The sequence below is a fragment of the Canis lupus genome, chromosome 11 (assembly GCF_048164855.1).
Source record: "Canis lupus baileyi chromosome 11, mCanLup2.hap1, whole genome shotgun sequence".
Classification (NCBI taxonomy): domain Eukaryota; kingdom Metazoa; phylum Chordata; class Mammalia; order Carnivora; family Canidae; genus Canis; species Canis lupus.
The window spans coordinates 67,658,483-67,679,466 of record NC_132848.1 but is presented as its reverse complement, the minus strand read 5'-3'; the positions used below and the strand labels follow the sequence as shown (position 1 = coordinate 67,679,466).

The 20,984-nt window shown below is 43.3% G+C and overlaps 1 protein-coding gene across 5 annotated transcripts in view; it reads left to right on the top strand.

The window, feature by feature from the left end:
• The window catches only part of SPRED2 (sprouty related EVH1 domain containing 2), a 114,953-nt gene that overhangs the window by 47,894 nt on the left and 46,075 nt on the right, over positions 1-20,984 (top strand). The window contains exon 1 of one of the 5 annotated variants that reach the window (XM_072768631.1): positions 13,667-13,818. The exons of the other annotated variants lie outside the window; for them this stretch is intronic. Within the exon in view, the coding sequence (XP_072624732.1) occupies positions 13,802-13,818 (17 nt within the window). The 5' untranslated portion in view covers positions 13,667-13,801. Of the gene's footprint in view, positions 1-13,666; positions 13,819-20,984 lie in introns of those variants that run through there. 5 annotated transcript variants of the gene reach the window in all.

Below are 20,984 nucleotides of genomic sequence, written 5' to 3'. Positions count from 1 at the left end.
GACTTCTGTATCTTCAGGCTCAGGATGACTAATAGGTTTGTCCGGAAGGGCTGGGTCCCGAAGCAACCTTTGGATTATTTCCTACAGGTGGAAATTAGAGGTTGCCGTGTTCAGTGTATCCTAAAGGTTATCTTGACTGTGGAAAGAGCATCGGGCTTTAGAATTTGGCTGGTCAAATTCCGGTGCTGCTTTCTGTTGCTGGGTTGCCTCTAGGGTCATAACTTGAATTGCATAGGCCTCGTTTCCCTCCTGTGTAAAGTTGGATCGCAGTTCCACTTCAGGGGTGTTGTGAGAAAGGGTCAGAAGAGGTACATCTAGGGGATCCCCAGGTGGCGCAGCGGTTTAGCGCCTGCCTTTGGCCCAGGGCGTGATCCTGGAGACCCGGGATTGAGTCCCACGTCGGGCTCCCGGTGCATGGAGCCTGCTTCTCCCTCTGCCTGTCTCTGCCTGTCTCTCTCTCTCTCTCTCTCTCTCTCTCTCTGTGACTATCATAAATAAATAAAAATTTAAAAAAAAGAAGAGGTTCATCTATGGAGAGCCCCCAACAGGTGCGGACCCTCCACCTCTCCCAGGGTCCTGAGAATGACACCTCACTGCCATGCAGAAGCCCACAGTCCTACATCAGAATACGCCGCCTGCTGCAGGGAAATTTCCCCAGTCCTTTGTGAGGTGCAGCTTGCACTCCTGAAAGGAGAATAGCCAGTTCCTGTCTGCTTTGAATCAGGCCAGCCATGTAGTATTCAGAAGCTATATAACAAATTAAGCTGCCTAAGGCCCTTCTGCCTCTTAAAACAAAAGCTTTTCTGTAGCTAACCTAGGCTGCCTCGGCAAGGTGCACACTGGCTGCTCAGGTGAGTGAAAGGAAACGCTCAATGGAATGTTCAGTATGAACTTGATTTTGATCACAGGTCATTTCTTGGTTGGATTTAAAGAAGGCCAACTTTCAGGTTTTAAGCTGTTGGCCAAGTCCCTAGTTTTTACTGTAGTCCTGGTGTCATCCTTAATTGCCCTGGTCATTCAGGGAAGGCTGGCCAGGGTCCCTGACTTGAGGACCCTGGCAAGATGGAGAACTAGGCCAGCGGGGTCACAGGCAGCCTCCAGCAGGGACCCCTCACACTTAACCACTGACTTTCCTTGAACCACCCTGTTAGGTTCCCATAGCTCTGATTTCTCAATTTTTGCTGCCCATTAAAATTACCTGGGGGAAACCCTGAAAAATCTGGAAATCTAAGCTGTGCCCCAAACAAATTAGACGCCAATGTTTTTGTTTGTTTTTTAAAGGACAAACTCCCAGATGATGCCAGTGTGCAGCCACGTTTGAGAAGCAGTGCTTTAGGTGACGAGATGAAAAGTCTTCTGGTCCCGTTCCTCCGGAGTTGACTTGTCCTGTCTATCCTCCACAGATTATTTGGGGCGAGGGTGTCCCCTCTAGGGGTTGAACCTGCCCGTTCCAGTCAGTAGTGAGGCCTCAGTGGCATACAGCTATTATAACAACCTGTTTTCTTAGGAAACGTTTTATACATTCACAAAGATGAAAAGAATGGTGTAAGGGATCCCATGCACTCATCACCCAGCAATCATTCGTGTTTCCTTTGCCCCACCACACGCGCTTTTTGGGGAAGTTGGGGGAAGGAGTGGCCTGGCATATTTTAAAGCAAATCCTAGAGGTCATTTCATCTATAACTACTTCAGTGTGTATCTCTAAGAGATTAAGGACTTTTAAAAAATAACCACAATACTATTATCACACCTAAGAAAATTAACAGTAAGTCTTTAATCTCATGTAATAGCAAATCCAGGCTCAGTTTTCTTCCAGTTTGTCACAAAAATGCACTTACACCTTTGCTTTGTTCCAATTAGGGTCCACACAAGTATAATTCATTTTTAATAGTGTGACGTCACCCTGGGGTAATTAAACCATCATTGTGTGCACACAGGTGAGGATGCACATGCAGGTCTGACAAAAGGCGTAAATGGCATTCGGCGCATCCGATGTTTACAGGATGGTCTCTCTTTGCTCCTTACCTTCCTTAGTTAGCCCTTCTGGTGAGACCTTGACCTGTGCTGGAGGTTTGTTGAGGCCCCAGTCACAGCCACCGCTGTGCTGCTCTGCCTCTGCCTGAAGGCATAGTGTCTTTGGTGAACTTAGAATAGAACCTGAGGCTGCTTGCAGAAAGACGGTATGAGTCAGCTCTGTGGACAGTTTCAGATTTCCTGCTCCTTTGCTGAAGGCAGTGGCTGGGAAGGGCTGGGACTGCCTCTTGGACTCCTGTCTGGGCGCTGCTGAGGGGTCCTGCCCTGCTGCTTCTCCCTGAGCATTCACCTGGGACGTGTGCTCTGATGCAGGGACCAGCCAACTGAGCCCTGCTTCCTTAGGGTGCACCTGGTTCTGTGAGGCTTCACCTCCAGCTAGACCTCTGGGTTTAGGTCCAGGTGATGATGTGGCGGTGGGGGGCGGGCGGGGGGCGGGAGCAGAAAGACTGAGACAGTCACCAGTCACCACATTGACACAGTGTGGCTCTTAAGAGCTGGGGTGCTGCTGGAATTTCTTTTTCCTTTTTTTTTTTTTTTTTTTTATTTATTTATTCAGAGAGAGAGAGAGAGAGAGAGAGAGGCAGAGACACAGGCAGAGGGAGAAGCGGGCTCCATGCAGGGAGCCCGACCCAGGACTCGATCCCGGGTCTCCAGGATCAGACTCCGGCCGCAGGCGGCACTAAACCGCTGTGCCACCGAGGGTGCCCTGCTGCTGGAATTTCTTAAAGGGACCGATGACTGGAGAGCCCCTGGGATGAATGGCACTAAACCGCTGAGCCACCCGGGCTGCCCCGGATACACAAAAAAACTTTTAAAAGATGTTTACTACTGGTGTGTTGGATGGAAGAAGGACCAGAGCAAATAGGATGTGGTGGGAAGATACCGTTTTTTTTTTTTTTTTTTAAGGATTTTATTTATTGGAGAGAGAGAGAGAATGAGAATGGGGGAGGGAGAGGGAGAAGCAACTCCCTCACCAAGCAGGGAGCCAGACATGGGGCTTGATCCCAGGACCCCAAGATGACCTGAGCTAAAGACTGACACTTAACCAACTGAGCTCCCCAGGCACCCCAAGGGAGTATTCCTTTTTATATTTTGATTTATGAATCATAAATGTGTTACTTATGCAGAACAATCACATATCCTGCAGATAAATTGATGGCTTATCATGCCTTGGCTAATCTTAGAGAAGCTTCTGACCACTCCTTACCTGTACTTAAAACAGAGTCTGGTATGTTCTGAAATGATCAGTGAAGCTTTGACCAGCCCATGGAATATGTACCATATTTTTCTGTGATGCCTTGCTCAAAAGCAGATTTATAAATATTTGCTTCTTTTCTGAAGCCCATGGGCTTTTCTCCTTCCTCACCCTGAAATATAAACTGAGCTGACATCTGAATTTTAATCAGAGAGGACAGGGAACGCAAGCCACCTACGTCCTCCAGCACAGTTGGTTGCCCTCTTAGGAGGAGGAGGCATGGTGGGAGAAGCTGCGGGCCAAGGTGAAGGGATTGGGATGGCTTCCCTTCCCATCTCCTGTCTCTCTGTGCAGTCTTGTTTCGACCTTGGCATCCTGTGTGCCATATTGTCTGTGCATTTGTCTTTATTTCCAGCTTCTACTGAGTGGTAGCAAAATCCCATGGAGCTGAACTGGTCCTACCCTGGTAGCTAGGAATGTTCTAACGTTAAGACTTGCTCTTCATGTTTGGCACATTCTTAGTATTAGGGACAGTTTCTCTAGGGCCTACAGGAAACAAATGAAATGTGTGCAACAGTTTTTTCCCTCTTGAGTGGAGAAAGAAGGACGGAAAGAATCTGGAGGAGACTTGAAGCAAAGAACACGGTTGGAGTGAATTTTGTTTAAAAGTGTTTTAAAAGGGCAACCCTGGGGGATCCCTGGGTGGCTCAGCGGTTTGGTGCCTGCCTTTGGCCCGGGGCGCAATCCTGGAGTCCCGGGATCGCGTCCCACGTCAGGCTCCCGGCATGGAGCCTGCTTCTCCCTCTGTCTGTGTCTCTGCCTCTCTCTCTCTCTCATAAATAAATAAATAAATCTTAAAAAAAAAAAGGAGGGGGGGCAACCCTGGTGGCTTAGCGGTTTAGTGCCGCTTGCAGCCCAGGGTGTGATCCTGGAGACCTGGGATCGAGTCCCACGTCAGGCTCCCTGAATGGAGCCTGCTTCTCCCTCTGCCTGTGTCTCTGCCCCTCTCTCTCTCTCTCTCTCTCTGTCTCTGTGTGTGTGTCTCTATGAATAAATAAATAAAATCTTTTTAAAAAAATAAAAAAATAAAAGTATTTTAAAAGATGAAATTCAGGGATACTCAGGACCTATTCTGGGCTCTGCCACAAGTATACCTTTTATGTTTTATTCCAGTTTGTGCATTTGGGCCTTACTCTTTGGTTTTGCATCTGTAAACTACATAGGACCCACATTCATTGATCATTCTCCTCACTATTCTGTTTTAGCCATCTGGTACTAATTTTAATAAAACTGGTAGGCATCTAAGTGAATGGAGAGAGTAAGCCCTCCTTGCTCCCTTTTTGTCCTTGAATGAGTACTACAGTGAGAACTGTTCTAGGAGTGAGCACTGACCAGGTTGAAGTTTGACCCGGGACTTGTTATCTCACTTACAGGTGTTTTTCTCTTTTGAGTAGAGCTGTACCCATGAAAATGGCATGTGGTCATAATTACCCTTGGCAGCTCTGGAGGAGGCCAGCATACAGCCTTTTATTTGCCTCTTCTCCAGTCTTGGGAGGGATCACTGTATTCGTGATGGAGCACCAAGTGAGGTAGTTGGCCAGCATTTGCAGTCCATGTTAAAAGATGAGTGTGTGAGTGTGTGCTGCATCTCTAATTACCAGGGTCCTCTCAGTGGTAGCAACAGATCAGGAGGGGCACATGGACAGTTGGTCCCCAAATCTTGACCAACTCCAGAGTGCATGTGTTCATTGAGAGAAAGAGCCTCTCTTCTCCTTTTATTTATTTATTTATTTTTAAATTTTATTTATTTATTCATGAGAGAGAGGCAGAGACACAGGCAGAGGGAGAAGCAGGCTCGATGCAGGGAGCCCGATGTGGGACTCGACCCCAGGTCTCCAGGATCAGGCCCTGGGCTGAAGGCGGCGCTAAACCGCCGAACCACACGGGCTGCCCCTCTCTTCTCCTTTTAAACGTACTCAGACTCTGGCTTCTGTTCTCATGTTGAATATGGGAAAATTAACTATGCATATACGAGCTTCCCCTATGAGGCTTACCTAGCACAGAGACAGCAATGATCTTCTCTTGGGGAGATACTTTGGATTCTCCTCTTTCCTTTCCTTTCTCAGTAAGTTTTTTTATGACCACCTTTGGGGATTCCTGAGAGGGGAAGATCCTTTAAAAGGTGGTGCCAAAGTGAGTGATCTGTAAGCCTTACCTGATCACTTGCACTCTGCTGACCAGCAAGCCCTAACTCAGATTCGTTGGCCCATTTTAAAAATTTCTGATGGAACTAAATGTTGATGGCGAAGTCAGAAACAATTTTCAGAGAAACAATTTTCAGAGTAATCTGTTGCTTTGGCTGCCCTTCTGGTGATTTATTTAACCTGGTACCTGAGAACTGTAGTGCCGGTAAATATTCTGGACACCGACCATCATCTACTACTTCTCTTGGTCTGGAATCGCCTCTGATTGCCTTTCAGAACCAAAAGTTATCAGGGGGACAGAATTGAGGGATGGTTTTGGGTTTTGCTAGGTAGGTAATGTAGACTCAGAGTCCAAAGTTGTGAGCCCAGTTTCCGGCTCCTACAACTAAATTTGAACAAAAACCTTGGCTGCTGGCCTTAGTTTACTCATATGTCAAGTGTCATTGGTCTAGAACTAGAAATCTCTTGAAGTTTGCTTTAGGATTCTAGACTGCTCTTCTAGTTTTTTAGTTAATATCTGAGGTCTCTAAGATGTGAAACCCATAAATTATTTATCCCCCCACCTCCACCCAGGGTGCTGAGTTAAGGAACTAAAAAAAAAAAAAAAAAAAATCCTGTTAAGCCTTATACACAATATCTTTTGTTTTGATTTAAAATGAATTAAAAAAAATAAGAAACGTTTCTCAGTTATTTGTGTGATGGGGTTCAGACAGTGACAAAGAATACATTAAATTAGTAAACAGGCATGTAGATGCCTGTAATGCTCTTACATTCCACCACCTAGATGTCACTTCAGGTGAATGTTTTCCTTTGCATTTTCTAAATGTTCTACAGTGAGCTTACCACATTTTGTAGTAAAGAAGAATACACATTACAAAAGTTTGCTACTACCTTTCTGTCTTTTTCCTCCTTCCATCTAATTTTCATCCAAGTCCCTATTTAAGCCAATAAAGGTTCATCTGTGTTGAATGAAATGAAAGAAACTCTGGTCTACCAAAGGTTTACCATTTGTTGGGCACTGAGCTACAAAAATGGGGAGGGGGGGGGTCTTTTCGAGAGTCTCAAATCCAATAGCAAAGGTGACATGCAAGTCACAGCAAAATGCCGTAATCAGTGGTACTGATTGCCATGAAGACAAAGAGAATGTACTAGGCTTCATTTCCTACCTCTGGTCTCCGTCTAGGATAAAAGTCCTGTGAAATCGTAAAGCTCAATGCTTGCATATGATCCAGCCAATGTTGACATTAGCTGCTGTTGTTGACCAATGTTGTTTGTAAGGAAAAGACAGTTCTAGCTTTGGGGTGAGATCCACATCCTTTTAAATGGGTGTGTTAGTTTAGGCTGGCCTCTTAGATCCAGGGTCAGAACATAGCTTTGCTGCCAGTCTCTTGGTCTTGATCGACCAGCATTGCCAGCCTTCTTTACACTCCTCTCTCTTCTCTGTTCACTTGTGTTAGTAGGCAGTTTTCTCGTGTCGCTGTTACCCATCCATGCCTTTTAGAATTCTGGAGGTTCAAAGACTGGATTAGGTTACGCCCTACGTCTTCCAGACAAGGGAATTGAAGCACCAAGAAAAGTGACTCTGCCCAAAGGCACGTAACTAGTGGGAAAGCCAGGCCCAAGCTACTGCCTCCCAACAGAATGAATTTGCAGGATTTCTAACTCCAGCAGTGTGTGTTTTTTCCATAGGTGAACAGTCAAAGAGCACTGTCGAGAGTTCTCAAGAGAGATTTCCATTTCCACAACTGAATATCTGTAGAGCCATCTGACAAAAGTGGCTTCCACTTCGGAAGTGGCTCTAGATCCAATTCTTCTGCTAGAAAGGTTTGCTCCAGCTAGGAAGCTGCCATTATCTTGGATAAGTTTTTTGTGGCCAGCATTATGGTAGGTTGAAGACTTCCTAGAACTACACAGCCTTTGAGCAGCTTCAGGTCCAATTCTGCCCTGAAGTTAGGGAAACAGCAGAGTGGGGCTGGGCTGGGCTGATGGCAGATTTGGGTCCGGCACACTTGGCCTGTGTAGGATCCTCATGGAGCAAGTGTATCTTGAAGAATGACCTATCCAACCATAAGCAGATTTTCAACAGACCTCACTGTTGAGTGTGGCACGTGATAAATACACTCACTGGTCACTCATTGGGCACTTCCCATGTTCCCTTTCCAGGTCTTGAGGCATCTTCTTCCCTTGAACTTAAAATCTCAGGCACAGGTGTAGGTTTGTTTCTCTCTGCAGCCCATGTCTCTGAGGCCAGGCCCTCTTGCCCTGTTTGCTCTCCAGGCTTGAAGGGTTAACATGGTCTTCTGGTGGACATCTGGCCTCCAACTTGGCCATATCTCCAAAACCCCTAATGCCCTTACCTTTTCCTTCCTGATTAAGCTCTTAGCTCCTTTCCTAATTTCCCAGAGTGAGTTTCCCATGTTTCTGATACACCTTGGATTCCCTCTTCCACTTTTGTCAGTCCTGCCCTGTCTGAAGGTATTTAGACTCTCTGGGCTAAATTGACGTCGTAATCCAGCCCCCTGTTTTTATTGCACACAGGCCAGGCACAAAATTTGTGGGTATTATCACCATATAGAATGCCCTGCACCAAGTAGGCACGGGGTGAATGTCAGTTCCCTTCACCTTTCCTTCAAGAAATCCACAAGCCTGAAAGGTCCTCACATCATAAGGTCTCTTATCTTTAAAAGAAAAAAAAAAAAAAAATCTAGGGCACCTGGTTAGCTCGTTTGATTAAGCATCCGACTCAGGGTGGTGATCTCAGGGATGTGAGATTGAGACCCCCCAACCCCCAGGCCCAGTGCTCGCAGACAGTCTGCTTAAGCCTCTCTCCCCTTCCTTCAGCCCCCCGACTCCCACGCTCTCAAAAAAGAAAGAAAACATCAGCTAAACATAATAGCTCATGGGCATGTAATCAGTGCAGGTCTTCTGGCTCTGACCGAGCTGAACATCCCCAGAGTAACCACGAGTGTTAAAAAGAACCTATTTAACCCTTGTGCCAGCCAGTTACACTTTCAGGAGCGTGGCTGAAAACTGGCTTGGTCTCAAGTGAGACTTGTCACTGTAAGTATGTCTCTGAAATCCTGCTCTCAGTTAGTGACAACAGAAATCATCAGGCTCCCCGTTCCCTTTCTTGAAGAGCCCTCAGCATGCGCATTGGTATTAACTATGCAATTTCCTATTGGATCGACTATAAAGTTGTTGATATTTGCCAGTGAGGCAACAAGTGGCCACCAGAAAGGCTGTGTATCTAAGTACACCTCAGATTTAATCTCTATCCAAACAGCTGCCTAAGGCTTTTTTTTTTTTTTTTTTTTTTTTTTTTTCCTATAAGAGCTAACTGAAGGGAGTTAGAATGGTTTCTTTTGTTTGAGTTTCCTCTCCCAGAGACCAGTCCCAGGACTCCCTTCACCTGCATTATCCATTAATGCAATGGGTTCATTTCTCCAAATAAACAAGCTTTCCTGCCAAAGAAAACAGGCAGCACGATTGGATGCAGGGACTGCCTTGGGACCCGCATCTAAAGCACGTTCTTCATTTTTCTGGGTTGGCCCTCGGTCTCTTTACTGGGCTCTTGTCGGCAGTGATGATGTTACGGCAGCCCTCGTTTCTGAAGGCCCCTCAAATTGTATTAGTCCCGCCTGTGGCTGTCCAGCCCTCTTGAAAGCATCCTTCATTTCTGTTTGTTCAGTTTCCTGAATGCCTCTTCCAGATCATCTTTCACCTCTTGCTTCAAGCTCTGGGGACACATGTGGTTTCGACATAATGTACAGATGTGACTTGGAGGAGGGGAGGCAGGTCTGTGGGCTCACACTCATCAGCCCGACTCTGAAATAGGGAGGTCTTCCTCTCTGAGGGGGCCCAGGCAGCCCCAGGCCCTCTAGATACCCCCACCGGCCGGGACACAGGGCACTGGGGTGCGGGTTTTGCATCACAAGGAAGGCATGAGCTCCGGCCCTCCTGGACCAGATCACCGAAAGTAACGCCTGTGTGTCTGGTTTCTTAAATTGAGACCTTAACAGAAGAAAGGACCAATGACTGAAACTACTATAGCGGAAAGACCCGATTCTTTCTTTATCTGCTAAATTCTTGTTCGCCAGTGGTTGGCAAACTTTTTCTTTTTAGTAAATAGTTTCAGCTTTGGGACCACGGGGCACTGTCACAACTGCTCGCTCTGCCTTTGTGGCTGTAAAGCAGCCCTGGGCGATATAGGAACAGACCAGTGTGGTGGCTGGCCCTAAGTTGCCCACTCCTGCCTGTCTAAATTTATAAGACTTTCAAACATCCCCATCTTTGTTGTTTGCATAAATTCAGGCGTGCTCTGTACGTGGCCGGGCCTGCGCTAAAGTACTTGTTGTGAGTGATCCCATTTATCCCATTCAGGACAATTCTGTGAAGGTATTAATATTACGCCCATTTTACCGTTTAAATAACATAAGGGCCGGGCTGGATTGTGAACCGAGACAGTTTGACTCCAATTCCAGGCTCTTTCACCACTACACGGTACTGCCTATAGATTTCATCACTGATACCCACATTTGCCTTTAGATCTTGACATTAGCCAGTATTTGGACTTTTAGCCTCTCTCCATCCCTGCTGAAAAGCCCAAAAACATGCAAACACATCATTGCTAAAAACTCTTTTACAAATTAGTATGTGTCAAAAACTTAAAATGAGTCCATTCACGAGTTACAATAAATTGGAAGCTGAGTTCTGCTATGCTTCCCAGCTAGTTTTGCTTCCTAAATACCCGAGGATCATAGGAGAGGAGTATATAAAAGCCCAGGAGTCTGAGGCCAGAGGAGTCCAGGCTGATTTCTAGGTTCCAAGACCCAGTGCTGGGCCTGGAGCAAGCTACTGCGCCTTGGGATGGCCATTCGTCTCTAACGCCAACCCTGCCGTGAGCTGTTAATCTGCTGTACGCGTAGGTGCCACTGAGGTCACACCGATCTCGTGTGCTCAGGGAGACTGGGTATTGCATGCTACAGATTGTTTGCTGACTCCTGATGGTCATTTGCGTGCAATCTACCAAATAGGAATGTTCATTAACGATGGCAGAAACCAAGTTCGGATGCCTTTTGTTGTTGTAATAAGTAAGGCGTGTTCTGAAGAAAGCTAAAAAGAGTAAAAAGATGTGTGTGGGGGGGGACAATTCCATATCCCATCACATTCAGCAATGTTTCCCAAAGTGCTTTCTTCTCGTGGGGATAGTCACGGGAGGAGGGGTTCCTGTGGTCAGATAAACTTCCGAAATGCAAGACTAAACAAACAGTATTCTCAAGGATATAGTTTGTAGTTTTCCCAAAATGTTTGTTTGGTTGTTTGGTTTTGTTTTTGGATCCTCTTCTAAAACTGTTTATGGGGAACACCCTTTGAGAAATCTTAACCCAGAGACCTTTCCTCGTGTTGACATTTTGGTAAATTTCCTTTACGGTGCATGATTTTTTTTTTTTTTTTGATTTTTTTTTTTAATGGGTGTGGTGGTACCAGCAACTGTGGTGGTTATTAGAGCTGGCAAAAAAAAATTTTAAACAAGGTTATGTATTTTCTTTTATGTGTGTTTAACTTTATTTTAAAGTGTTTCATCATCATAGAAAAGTTGTAGGAATAGAATGATGGACTTTTTTTTTTTTTTTCTTTTCTATTTGTTACCTCCGCTAGATGGGCAAAGTTTTTGTTAAGATTTTATCTATCTGGGATGCCTGGGTGGCTCAGGGCATGATCCCTGAGTCCCGGGATCGAGTCTCCGGATCGAGTCCACATCAGCCTCCCTGCATGGAGCCTGCTTCTCCCTCTGCCTGTATCTCTACCCCTCTGTATGTCTCTCATGAATAAATAAATAAAATCTTTAAAAAAGGTTGTATCTATCTATGTATCTATATATCTATCTGTCTGAGAGTGAGCACGCACGTGTGCACCCATATAAATGGAGGGAGAGGGGCAGAGGAAGAGGGAGGGAATCTTGGGCAGACTGTGCGCTGCACATGGAGCCCACCGCGGGGCTGGGCTGATGATCCTGTGAGCATCACAACCCGAGATCATGACCTGAGTCGAAACCAGGAGTCAGATGCTTAACTGACTGAGCCACCCAGGCGCCTCGGAAGGACTCGTTGATATCCAGTTCCCCATTTGTTAACATTTTACCATAATTGCCGTGTTCTCATTCTGTGTGTGTGTGTGTGCATATGTTTATGTGTACACATTATTATTACCATTACTTTTATATTTTTTTAAAAAGATTATTGATTCCAAAAAAACAAAAAACAAAAAACAAAAAAAAAGATTATTGATTCATGAGAGACAGAGACAGAGGGAGAAGCAAACTCCCTGTTGGGAGCCCGATGTGGGACTCGATCCCAGGACCCTGGAATCAGGACCTTAGCCAAAGACAGATCCTCAACCACCGAGCCACCCAGGGTCTCGCTTTTAAATTTTTAATTAAATTTGATTTATACATTCTTTAATGAACTATACGTTTATTTCTTCAAATTACGTATAGAAACTCAAATTAGGCTAGAGGTTTTTGAATTTCCCCCCATTTCTGCCTATTGTAAACTGTGTTCTGCAAATGTGAAAAGTTTTCATTTAGCTGCAAGGGGGCATTTTGATAAGCCTGTAGCTTGCAGCCTTTATGAGGAAAGAATATGTAGAACCAAGAAGGGCTTCATTCAGCTCAGGTCTACACATGGTCCTAAGCAGTTTGGATTCATTGGATTCATTTGTCAGTTGATGTTCTGTGGGGACCATCACAACCATTTGTTGCATGTTTTCAGTCCACTTGAGCAATGTCTTTTGAGGACTGGCCTTGACCCGACACACCCTCCTGTCCTTTGGATTCAGAACTCAAGGAAGCAGTTCAGAGGTCCTAGGCTGTCATAGGACCTCTGTGTTTTAAGTTTCCTGTGGTGACTTGTCACACTTTCAGAACATGTCAACAAGGACGATTTTTAAAACAACACCTAGTTTCAATGGTGGTTTTGTTTAACATACATTGGAGCCTCCATATCTATTTTTTTTTTTCCAGGCATGAAATCAAAGCTCTCTTCCTCCCTCAGATGGTTTAAGTAACCCAATTTGAGCATAAAGTGAGTCGAGCAAACACTGCTACCTTACAAAGAGATGTGTTGGTATAAGGGGACTATGGATGTGACTTACATAACCTCTCATGGAGTGTTTCCAAAACCATATAAGGAAGCTGGAAATAGTAACCTCTCCCTTGTAATGTCAACATTGAGCTCACGAATGAGACTGGGGCTTGTGTCCTCAAAGGAAGCATAAGGAACAACCACTAGATAGTCTTGGGAGGGGAGAGCACCAGGCATTTGTTCATTGGGTGGATACAGCTCTCACAGTGGCCTTTGGACATGTGTGTCATATCTTCAAGCTGGAAACTCCCACGCCCATGGTCAGTTGGTTGCACTCTGTGAATGGTGGCCATTCACACATATGATAGGTTCGTACCAACTAGAAAAGTGCCTTGTTTGGGTACAAATTAGACTGTAGGGACTAGGAAAGAAACCTTTAATTTTTAAAACAAGTTATTATAAAAATCTTTGGATAACTCAAGAAGAGAGAATAATATAGCCAATCCCCATATTACGTACTACAGATGTAGCAACGATGAAGATTTTACCACATTTCCTTACCACCCCCCCGCTTTAGCTAAAATATTCATAACAAATCCCAGATATCCCATCATTTCATTCCTAAAAAAAACTTTAAGAAGTAGACATTTTTATAAATACAGTGCCACTCTCCCACTTGACAGGATTAACCAGGACCAAAATTTTGATGTGTAGTTTTTACAAGAGCTCCCGCAGCTGGGTTAACTTACAACGTAAGAATCAACAGGGTCTGTGCCTATACTAATTCACTGATATCTTAAAAGAGAGGAGTCCTTGCTCTCAGCTCTGAACCAAATTATTTGGTTTGGAGATGGGGGCGGGTAAGCAATTTGAGCCTGTGGTTCTACCACTGTATTCTCAGGTATTGAGCTGTGCCATTTGCTTCCTGGGCATTTCATAGTATCATCAATGATTGATAATCATAACTTACAGGAATTTTTTTAAACAATATTTTAATTGGAAAAAGCATCTGTCAGCTGTCAGGCTTCCAGCTTCCACTTTTGAGAAGCAGGATGTTGAATGTGAGTAATGACACAACAGGCCTATAAAATGCGGACTAACCCTCGGATGACTCATCCAGTACGATGCAGTATATTTGTCAAGGAGACTGAATCATATATGGGGGAAACCACTTTTCAAGCAGCCAGCTGGTTCTCAGGTCCGCAAGAGACCATCCATTTTTATCGGAAGCTTTATAGTAGCAATAATGCTAATACCCAGCACTTGGGCTCTACAATGTAGAGGAAATGGCATCACCCGGCAGGTATGTGCTCACTGTTTACGTGAACTTTATTTTCTCCTTGTTCTCTTCTACCTAACCTTTCCGATAATTTAGCATTTTTTAAGGGAGGAAAAAAATGATTCTAATTGGAAGGAACTGAAGTGTGTGTGTATGTGTGTGCGTGTGCGTGTGCTCACATGCAAGGACAGATAGGTTACCACTGGTCTTCAGATGGACAGAGCTCTTGTCCACTCATCTCCCTCGCTGCAAACAAATTTCTCTTTAGATATTCAGGTGAACTCATCCCTTTTTTAAAGCCCTGAGTTTAAAGGACTCTACCTAAGGAACAGCTTGCAGAGGTGTGGTATACCTTTTGGGTGGGTAGCTTAAAACTTTTAATAAATTAAAAAAAAAAAAAAGAAGAAGAAGAAAGAAAGAAAGAAAACCCAGAGGTGGTCTAATGGATCTGGTCTAGGAGTAATCATTGTGTTTATTATGTTGGATTTCTTTTCTTTTTTTTTTTTTGATTTATTTTTAATATTGTGATTTTTCTTATCCTTCAAGATACATGACTTAATGCAAGAAAGCTTTATTCCCCTACTGAGTATGTCTAATTTTTGCAAATCATAATCTGTTCATGCTGAATTCATGCATTACTTTTCTAGGTGGGAGAAAGGGTAGTGAGGGGTTGGTAACAACATTTAATTATAGCTTTCACATGATCTGAAGGATTGTTCTGCATAATTGGGAAGCCGTGTCGCCTGTCTGACCTTCTCTCTTTCTTCACTCACTAAATTTAAACAATGCCTGACTCGTTAAGGCACAGATCTTGTTTATTTGAGTATATTAAACATTCCTCTGTGTGTTGACAGTCCATTGAGTGTCTCCTCATATTTCTAAAAAATACTTTTTGTGTCCTACTTGTTAGGGACAGATGCTATACTTAGTTTATAGTGGCACTATTTATGCTTTTCTGGTCTGTCTGTCCAGAATGGCTGGGTCAGGACCCCATAACACAACTGCCCACAAATTTGCCTAAGATTTAACATTTGCAGAGCAGCTCCATCTATGGTGGTAAATTCTGTTATCACTCAGAGAGCATTAAGCAGATCTAGGCTTACCAAGCTGGAAATGTAGGCAGTCTTTGTTGTCTCTTCTCCATTCTTGTAAAGCCCGTCATAATGACTTGTTTTCCTTGAGGGACGTGTACTCCAAACTGTCCGTAAATGTATTAAATTTACCTATTTGAATACATTCAGAAATTTAGATAATATGGAACGCCAGCATGAAGGGGGTTTGTTTTGTTTCTGTTCAGTACATTAGGAGGTGTGCTTTTTGCTTTTTTTTTTTTTTTTTTTTTTTAGAATAGCCAATTTGTTTTTGAAGACAGGACCATCTCCAAATTTCATTAATTTTGCATTCTATAAATGAAAGCCACCTGTTATGCTGTAACATGCTAATTATGGTAGAGGACAATAATGAAGAAGAACAGTATTTGAAATATGTGGGGGTTTTGCTAAGAATTTTCCTGCCCACATCTGTAGTGCTTATTTTTATATGTGTATGTGTATACATGCTTGTATCGTGCATAGTGCATAGTTAATAATAGCATTTGGTGGTATTAAAAAATACTTCAGATTCAAAGTAAGGCTTTTTATTCCTTCTCATTGACTTTTTTTTTTTTTTTTAAGTTGCAGAAGAAAGGCTACTTTAAAAATGTTAGCTTGAACTAAACCCTGAATTTGTGGTCTTCTAGTGGATGGGGTTCTCCTGCTGCTTTGGTGGGTGTCATGGCTCAAGTTTCACTGTTAGAAGTCATCAGAAAAATAAGTGACTTAAAAACGTGAATTAAAGCTAGAATAACTCATCTGCTCTGATTTCCCTGAAATCTTAGGCTTTGTTTGATCTTTCTTCCCACCCCCCCCCCCTTGAGGCCTACAGAAAATGGTTACAGGCAGGTACATAAAAACATTTTGTCTAAATTTCGTCTAAATTTCTGTATTGGAATTTTCAGTGAAAATAACTTACTTTCCCTGTGATTTATATAGTCGCGACTCAGATCCTGTCCAGATGATTTTAGGGCGACATAGGTTTTGTTCAGCTTTGGTTTCATTACCCACTCAGGGCATCTTGATGACTGTGATTTGGCAAGGACAATCACCCCTAGGGTTGTAGCCACCGTTCTCAGAGGCCCCTGTGCCGTTAAGCACCATGAGCTGTTGATCCAGAGTGACTACATGTTTTTTAGGTTCCTTCATCCTCTTTTGAGAGAAAAGGAATACAGAGCCATGGCCAGTACCAGGGGTCTCATATCATTCAACTTGGAAGCAATCAATAGGTATTGAGTGAGATGCTGCCTACGTTCAGAGCTATGTGCCGGGTGGTGTTAAATTAAAAAATGCCAGTGATCTGGGCCCAGCCCTCTCCTTGCTTTCGTTCCCTCTTCAGTGTGGTTCATCGTTATTGGTAATAGCTGCCTCCTGGTTTTTTTGTTTTGTTTTGTTTTTTTGTTTTTTTTTTTTATTCATAGATTTACTGGAGTCTATAATCTGGAGCCACTAATTGCTCTGTGTAGAAGCAACTTTTAGCTATTCCCTCTTGGTTCTTCAGAATCTAACTCTTCTTGGATGGATACTGAGAAAGAACTTCCCTAGTAAAAACAAAACAAAAAAAAATTCATTTGATAGTTTTGGAGGCCATGTTTTTTGAGCCAAGTAGAGTGACAACCTCAGATGAAGGATTTATTTATTTACTTACTTTCTTGGTTTCTTCTTTGAGGAGTGGCATTCAGGGAGAGCATTTGAATCCTCAAGGCTTAGAGTGTCCAGGATATTTTATTGGAACAGATTAGTAGTAAACATCAAAGATAGTTTTTCCATATCTTAGGGAGTTGGAGACCCCTCCCCTCTTTAGCATCTTTTAAAATTATATTTAATAACTCAAAGCTGTAATGAATTCGGTAACCATTTAATAAAAACCTGTTTATTTAGAATCACTATAGATTGGGGCACCTGGCTGGCTTAGAAGAGCATAGGATTCGATCTTAGTGACGTGAATTCTAGCACCACATTGGAAATGGACATTACTGGGATTCCTGGGTGGCTCAGTGTCTTAGCGCCTGCCTTTGGTCCAGGGCGTGATCCTGGAGACCCGGGATCGAGTCCCATATCAGGCTCCCGGCATGGAGCCTGCTTCTCTCTCTGCCTGTGTCTCTGCCTCTCTCTGTGTATGTGTTTCATGAATGAATAAATAAATAAAATCTAAAAAAAAAAAAAAAAGAAAAAGAAAAGAAATAGACATTACTAAAATTAATTAATCAACATTTAAAAAACACATATTTGTGTCTAGAAAGACCTGTTTCGTGAGTTTATAATCTTCTCTAGCTGTACAGGTGGATGAGCAGTGGTAACTCCAGCCCCCCAAGGGGAGAGCTGGACCTGTCCACTATTCTGCTGTTACACTGTCCTCCCCACATCCGAAGTGTATGGTCACTCTGCCTACATAGTGCTTGGGATTAGCAGCACTTGTAGGTAAATCTTGTATCATTATCTGGAAATGACAGCTTTCCTGTTGTGTCTCAGAAAAGCCAGAGACAAGTACAGAACAGCCCTCTTAGGACATATAAACCTCGCTCTTAAGGACCCACATATGGGGTGAATGACCACTGTCTTATCCAACCAGCATGAACTTTTCTTCATCCTGAGCATTCTTTCAGATATAAATTTGCTAACAGCTTGTTTGCATTGTCATCTGTGCCCAGATTGTCTTTAGGGTATATGTGGGACAATTAGGGAAGCCATGCCCGTTCTCAGTTGGATTCTTAATCACCAACATTTCTTTGTAATTAATGATTACCATAGAGAAAGCGAATGCTTGAGAACCAGGCTGGCACTCCAGCCCTTCCTGAAAGAGCTTTTGGCTTCCGTGACAGCTCTACCTTCTTTGCCTCACACTCTGACAGCAGCACAGGGAGTGAGCTACATCGTCTTCACAGCGCTCAGTATGCAGGGAACCACAACAAGATACTATTTCTTTCCAGATTTCAACCCAAGAGATGACTTTTAAGTTTTCAGTGCTAATTCATGCAGTTGTAAAGATTTTTCACATTGGAGATGTCCAAGCTGGGTTTTTGGCTTTTTTGTGGTTTTCGTTCAAACACATGTTCCTTGTACCCATCCAGTGAAAGAGATGGGTTGCCTGCCCTTGCTCTAGCCCCACGAGGCCTGCTGTTTGACTGGGCCTCTTGAATTCCATGAAATGGAGCGCAGACAGCATGTGTCATAAAGGCTGCTTGGGAAGGGTGAAGAGCAAAATTAGTGTCTGTGGGTGGGCATGTGTTCTCATCACATCGCCAAAGAACTGCAATGTGCAAAATCTGGCAGGAACTTGTTCCAGAGAAAAATAAAACAGCCCCTTTTTTCCTGCTTTGAGAAATATTAAAAACATCGCTAACCCTCATGTTAAAGAAATAGAACTGTTAGAAAGTCTGTGATTTTGTGTGTCTGTGTTTTAATAATCTTAGAAACAGGTTAGTAAAAAGGACTAATATGAAATATTTTTTAGGGATTGTGTCACTTATATTGTAAACATGATAAGACTTCTATTCGAATATAATTGGTTAAGGATGAGGGGAATTTGTTAGAGCTAACAATTAGGGGAAGGTCTGTTATATTTAACTTTCCTCTGTTCTTTGATGTGATTTTATAAGAAAAGCCATTTTTATCTCTGTAAAACCAATTACAAAGGAAATGTTTGTGTTTTTCATATATGTGATCCGCCTTGTATCCGAAAGAACAAAGCGTAGGCCACACTTACATTTATATTTGAAGCATAAGATCTTCCATTTATAGTTACTTTGTGAAGGTCTTACAAATTTGTTCATTGTTCCTTATAGTGTAAAAGAATGTTTCTAGCTTAAAGGGTGCTCATGATGTATAATAGTTTGCACAATGGACATATGCTGACTTGATAATCAGGAGGGAGTTTTGTGGGTGGTTGTTGGTTTGGTTTTGTTTTAAAGATTTTTTTTTAATAAATTTTTATTTATTTATGATAGTCACACAGAGAGAGGGAGAGAGAGAGAGAGAGAGGCAGAGACACAGGCAGAGGGAGAAGCAGGCTCCATGCACCGGGAGCCCGACGTGGGATTCGATCCAGGGTCTCCCAGGATCGCGCCCTGGGCCAAAGGCAGGCACCAAACCACTGCGCCACCCAGGGATCCCCCATGTTTTAAAGAGTCTATTTTTCAGCAATCTCTACACCCGACATGGGGCTCAAACTTACAACCCCGACATTGAAAGTCACATGCTCTACTGACTAAGACAGCCAGGTGCCCTTGTTTTTTTTTTTTTTTTTTTTTTTTAAGTGGCAGTGTTTACTTCTTAAAGACTACAAAAACATTTCTTAGCCTAAACCCCAAATTCCTGCATTTGGGGTCCTTCTTGAGTATATGTATTTCACATGTCCCCTTCTTGTTTCTTAGATTGGTTATCTTTTTTTTTCTTTAATAATAGGCAAATAAATAAATTAAATAGACCACCTTAGCAATTTTTGAGTACGTAGTACTTTCATCATATGCACATTGGTGTACAAATAATCTCTAGAACTTTTTCATCTTCCAGAACTGAAACTATACCCAGTAAACAACTCCCCATTTCTCCCTTGTCCTAGACCTTCACAATCACCATTCTACTTCCTGTTTCTATGAGTTTGACTACTTTAGAAAGTGGAATCATGCGGTGTTTGTAATTTGGAGACTGGCTTATTTCACTTAGTATAATGTCAGGGTTCTACCATGTTGTAGCAAATGACAGGATTTCTCTCTCTCTCTCTCTCTCTCTCTCTTTTTTTCATATGAAAAATGTTCTGTGTATGCATTCTACATTTTCTCTATCCAGTCATCCCTTGAAAGACATTTAGGTTGTTTTTGCCTTTTGGCTGTTGAGAGTAATGCTGCAGTGAGCATAGATGTGAAATTAATTGCCTTTTGAGATAGGAATTGACTTTCAATAAATGTTAGTTAATCCTCTGTATGCAAACACACCAGAAAAAGTGTCATTTTGTCATATCACCTTATGTTTATCCAGCCTTTTCAGTTTACACCAGAGTTTCCATATGCCAGGTTACTCACTGTGGGAAATTGCTGGGTAGGTAGCAATTCTCAATCTGGGAGAGTGTATCCACAGTGACTTCGAGGATCGTGACTTTCCTCGAGGTGAGCTTAGGCCTGGGAGGTGGCGGAAGCACACTGGTGAATGAAATGAGCTGTGGGTAGTTCATCTTGAATGACATTAAGACAGGAGCCCTTTTCTTCTTTCTTCCAATATTAAATGGCAGCCAACAGTGACAGCATGACTTTAAGGTAGTGTAATTACATCTCCTTGGCTGTACAGCCTGCCACTGTCAGTAAAGCGCTGTGGGTGGTTGGCCATGGCCACTCAGTTGCCTTGCCTCAAGCAGTGGTCTTTAGCCACCACTGAATGCCTGGTTGGGCTCCCTGAAGCAAACATGGTGGTGATGGTCAGGAAAGCCCGGTCAGGTAAGCAGCTTCGCCTTCTAAGGTCTCCATTTCAAGACTCACTCAAGATCATGGGTCTTGAAATAAAACCGCTTCCAGTCCTTCCCCAGGCTGGTAGACTTTGTTGTGTGAGGGTAGCTCTAGAGTTCCTTGGAAGTTCTTTTTGAACTGAAACTAGCATACTCTCCCATAAATGAAATAATATTTTAAGAATATGGTGTTCACCGGTGAGCAAGCTTGGTAGCTAGTTGGCCTACACTTTTCTCTTATTGCCTTGTTCTCTTATGGCAGGAGAGTAACTTCCTAGAAGCACATGTTCCTGAGTGGATGGCTGTTTTGCAATAGCTCGGAAGGAAATTGCCCTCGTAAGGTCAAATCCTGTCTCTGTTGTGGTGAAGAACTAGTCAAGAATCCACTGCCGGGCGATTAGCCTGTGAGCCCGACGCTTGTTTTGTCCTTCTTTATTGTTGACCAACAGTCACCGGCACCACAGGACAGAACAGTTTCCTCAGGGACACCGAATTTGGAATTCCTAAACTGTAGCAGTCATACCATGTACCATTGTTACATTTGCATTTAAGCCAGTCATCCCAAGTTAGGTTAACTAAAGTGCTTTCCTTTGGTTTATCTGCTGTTGAGGTGAAAAGATTTCTCAGTCTTCCTAGCACGTGATCATCAAGTTGGCCTTTTT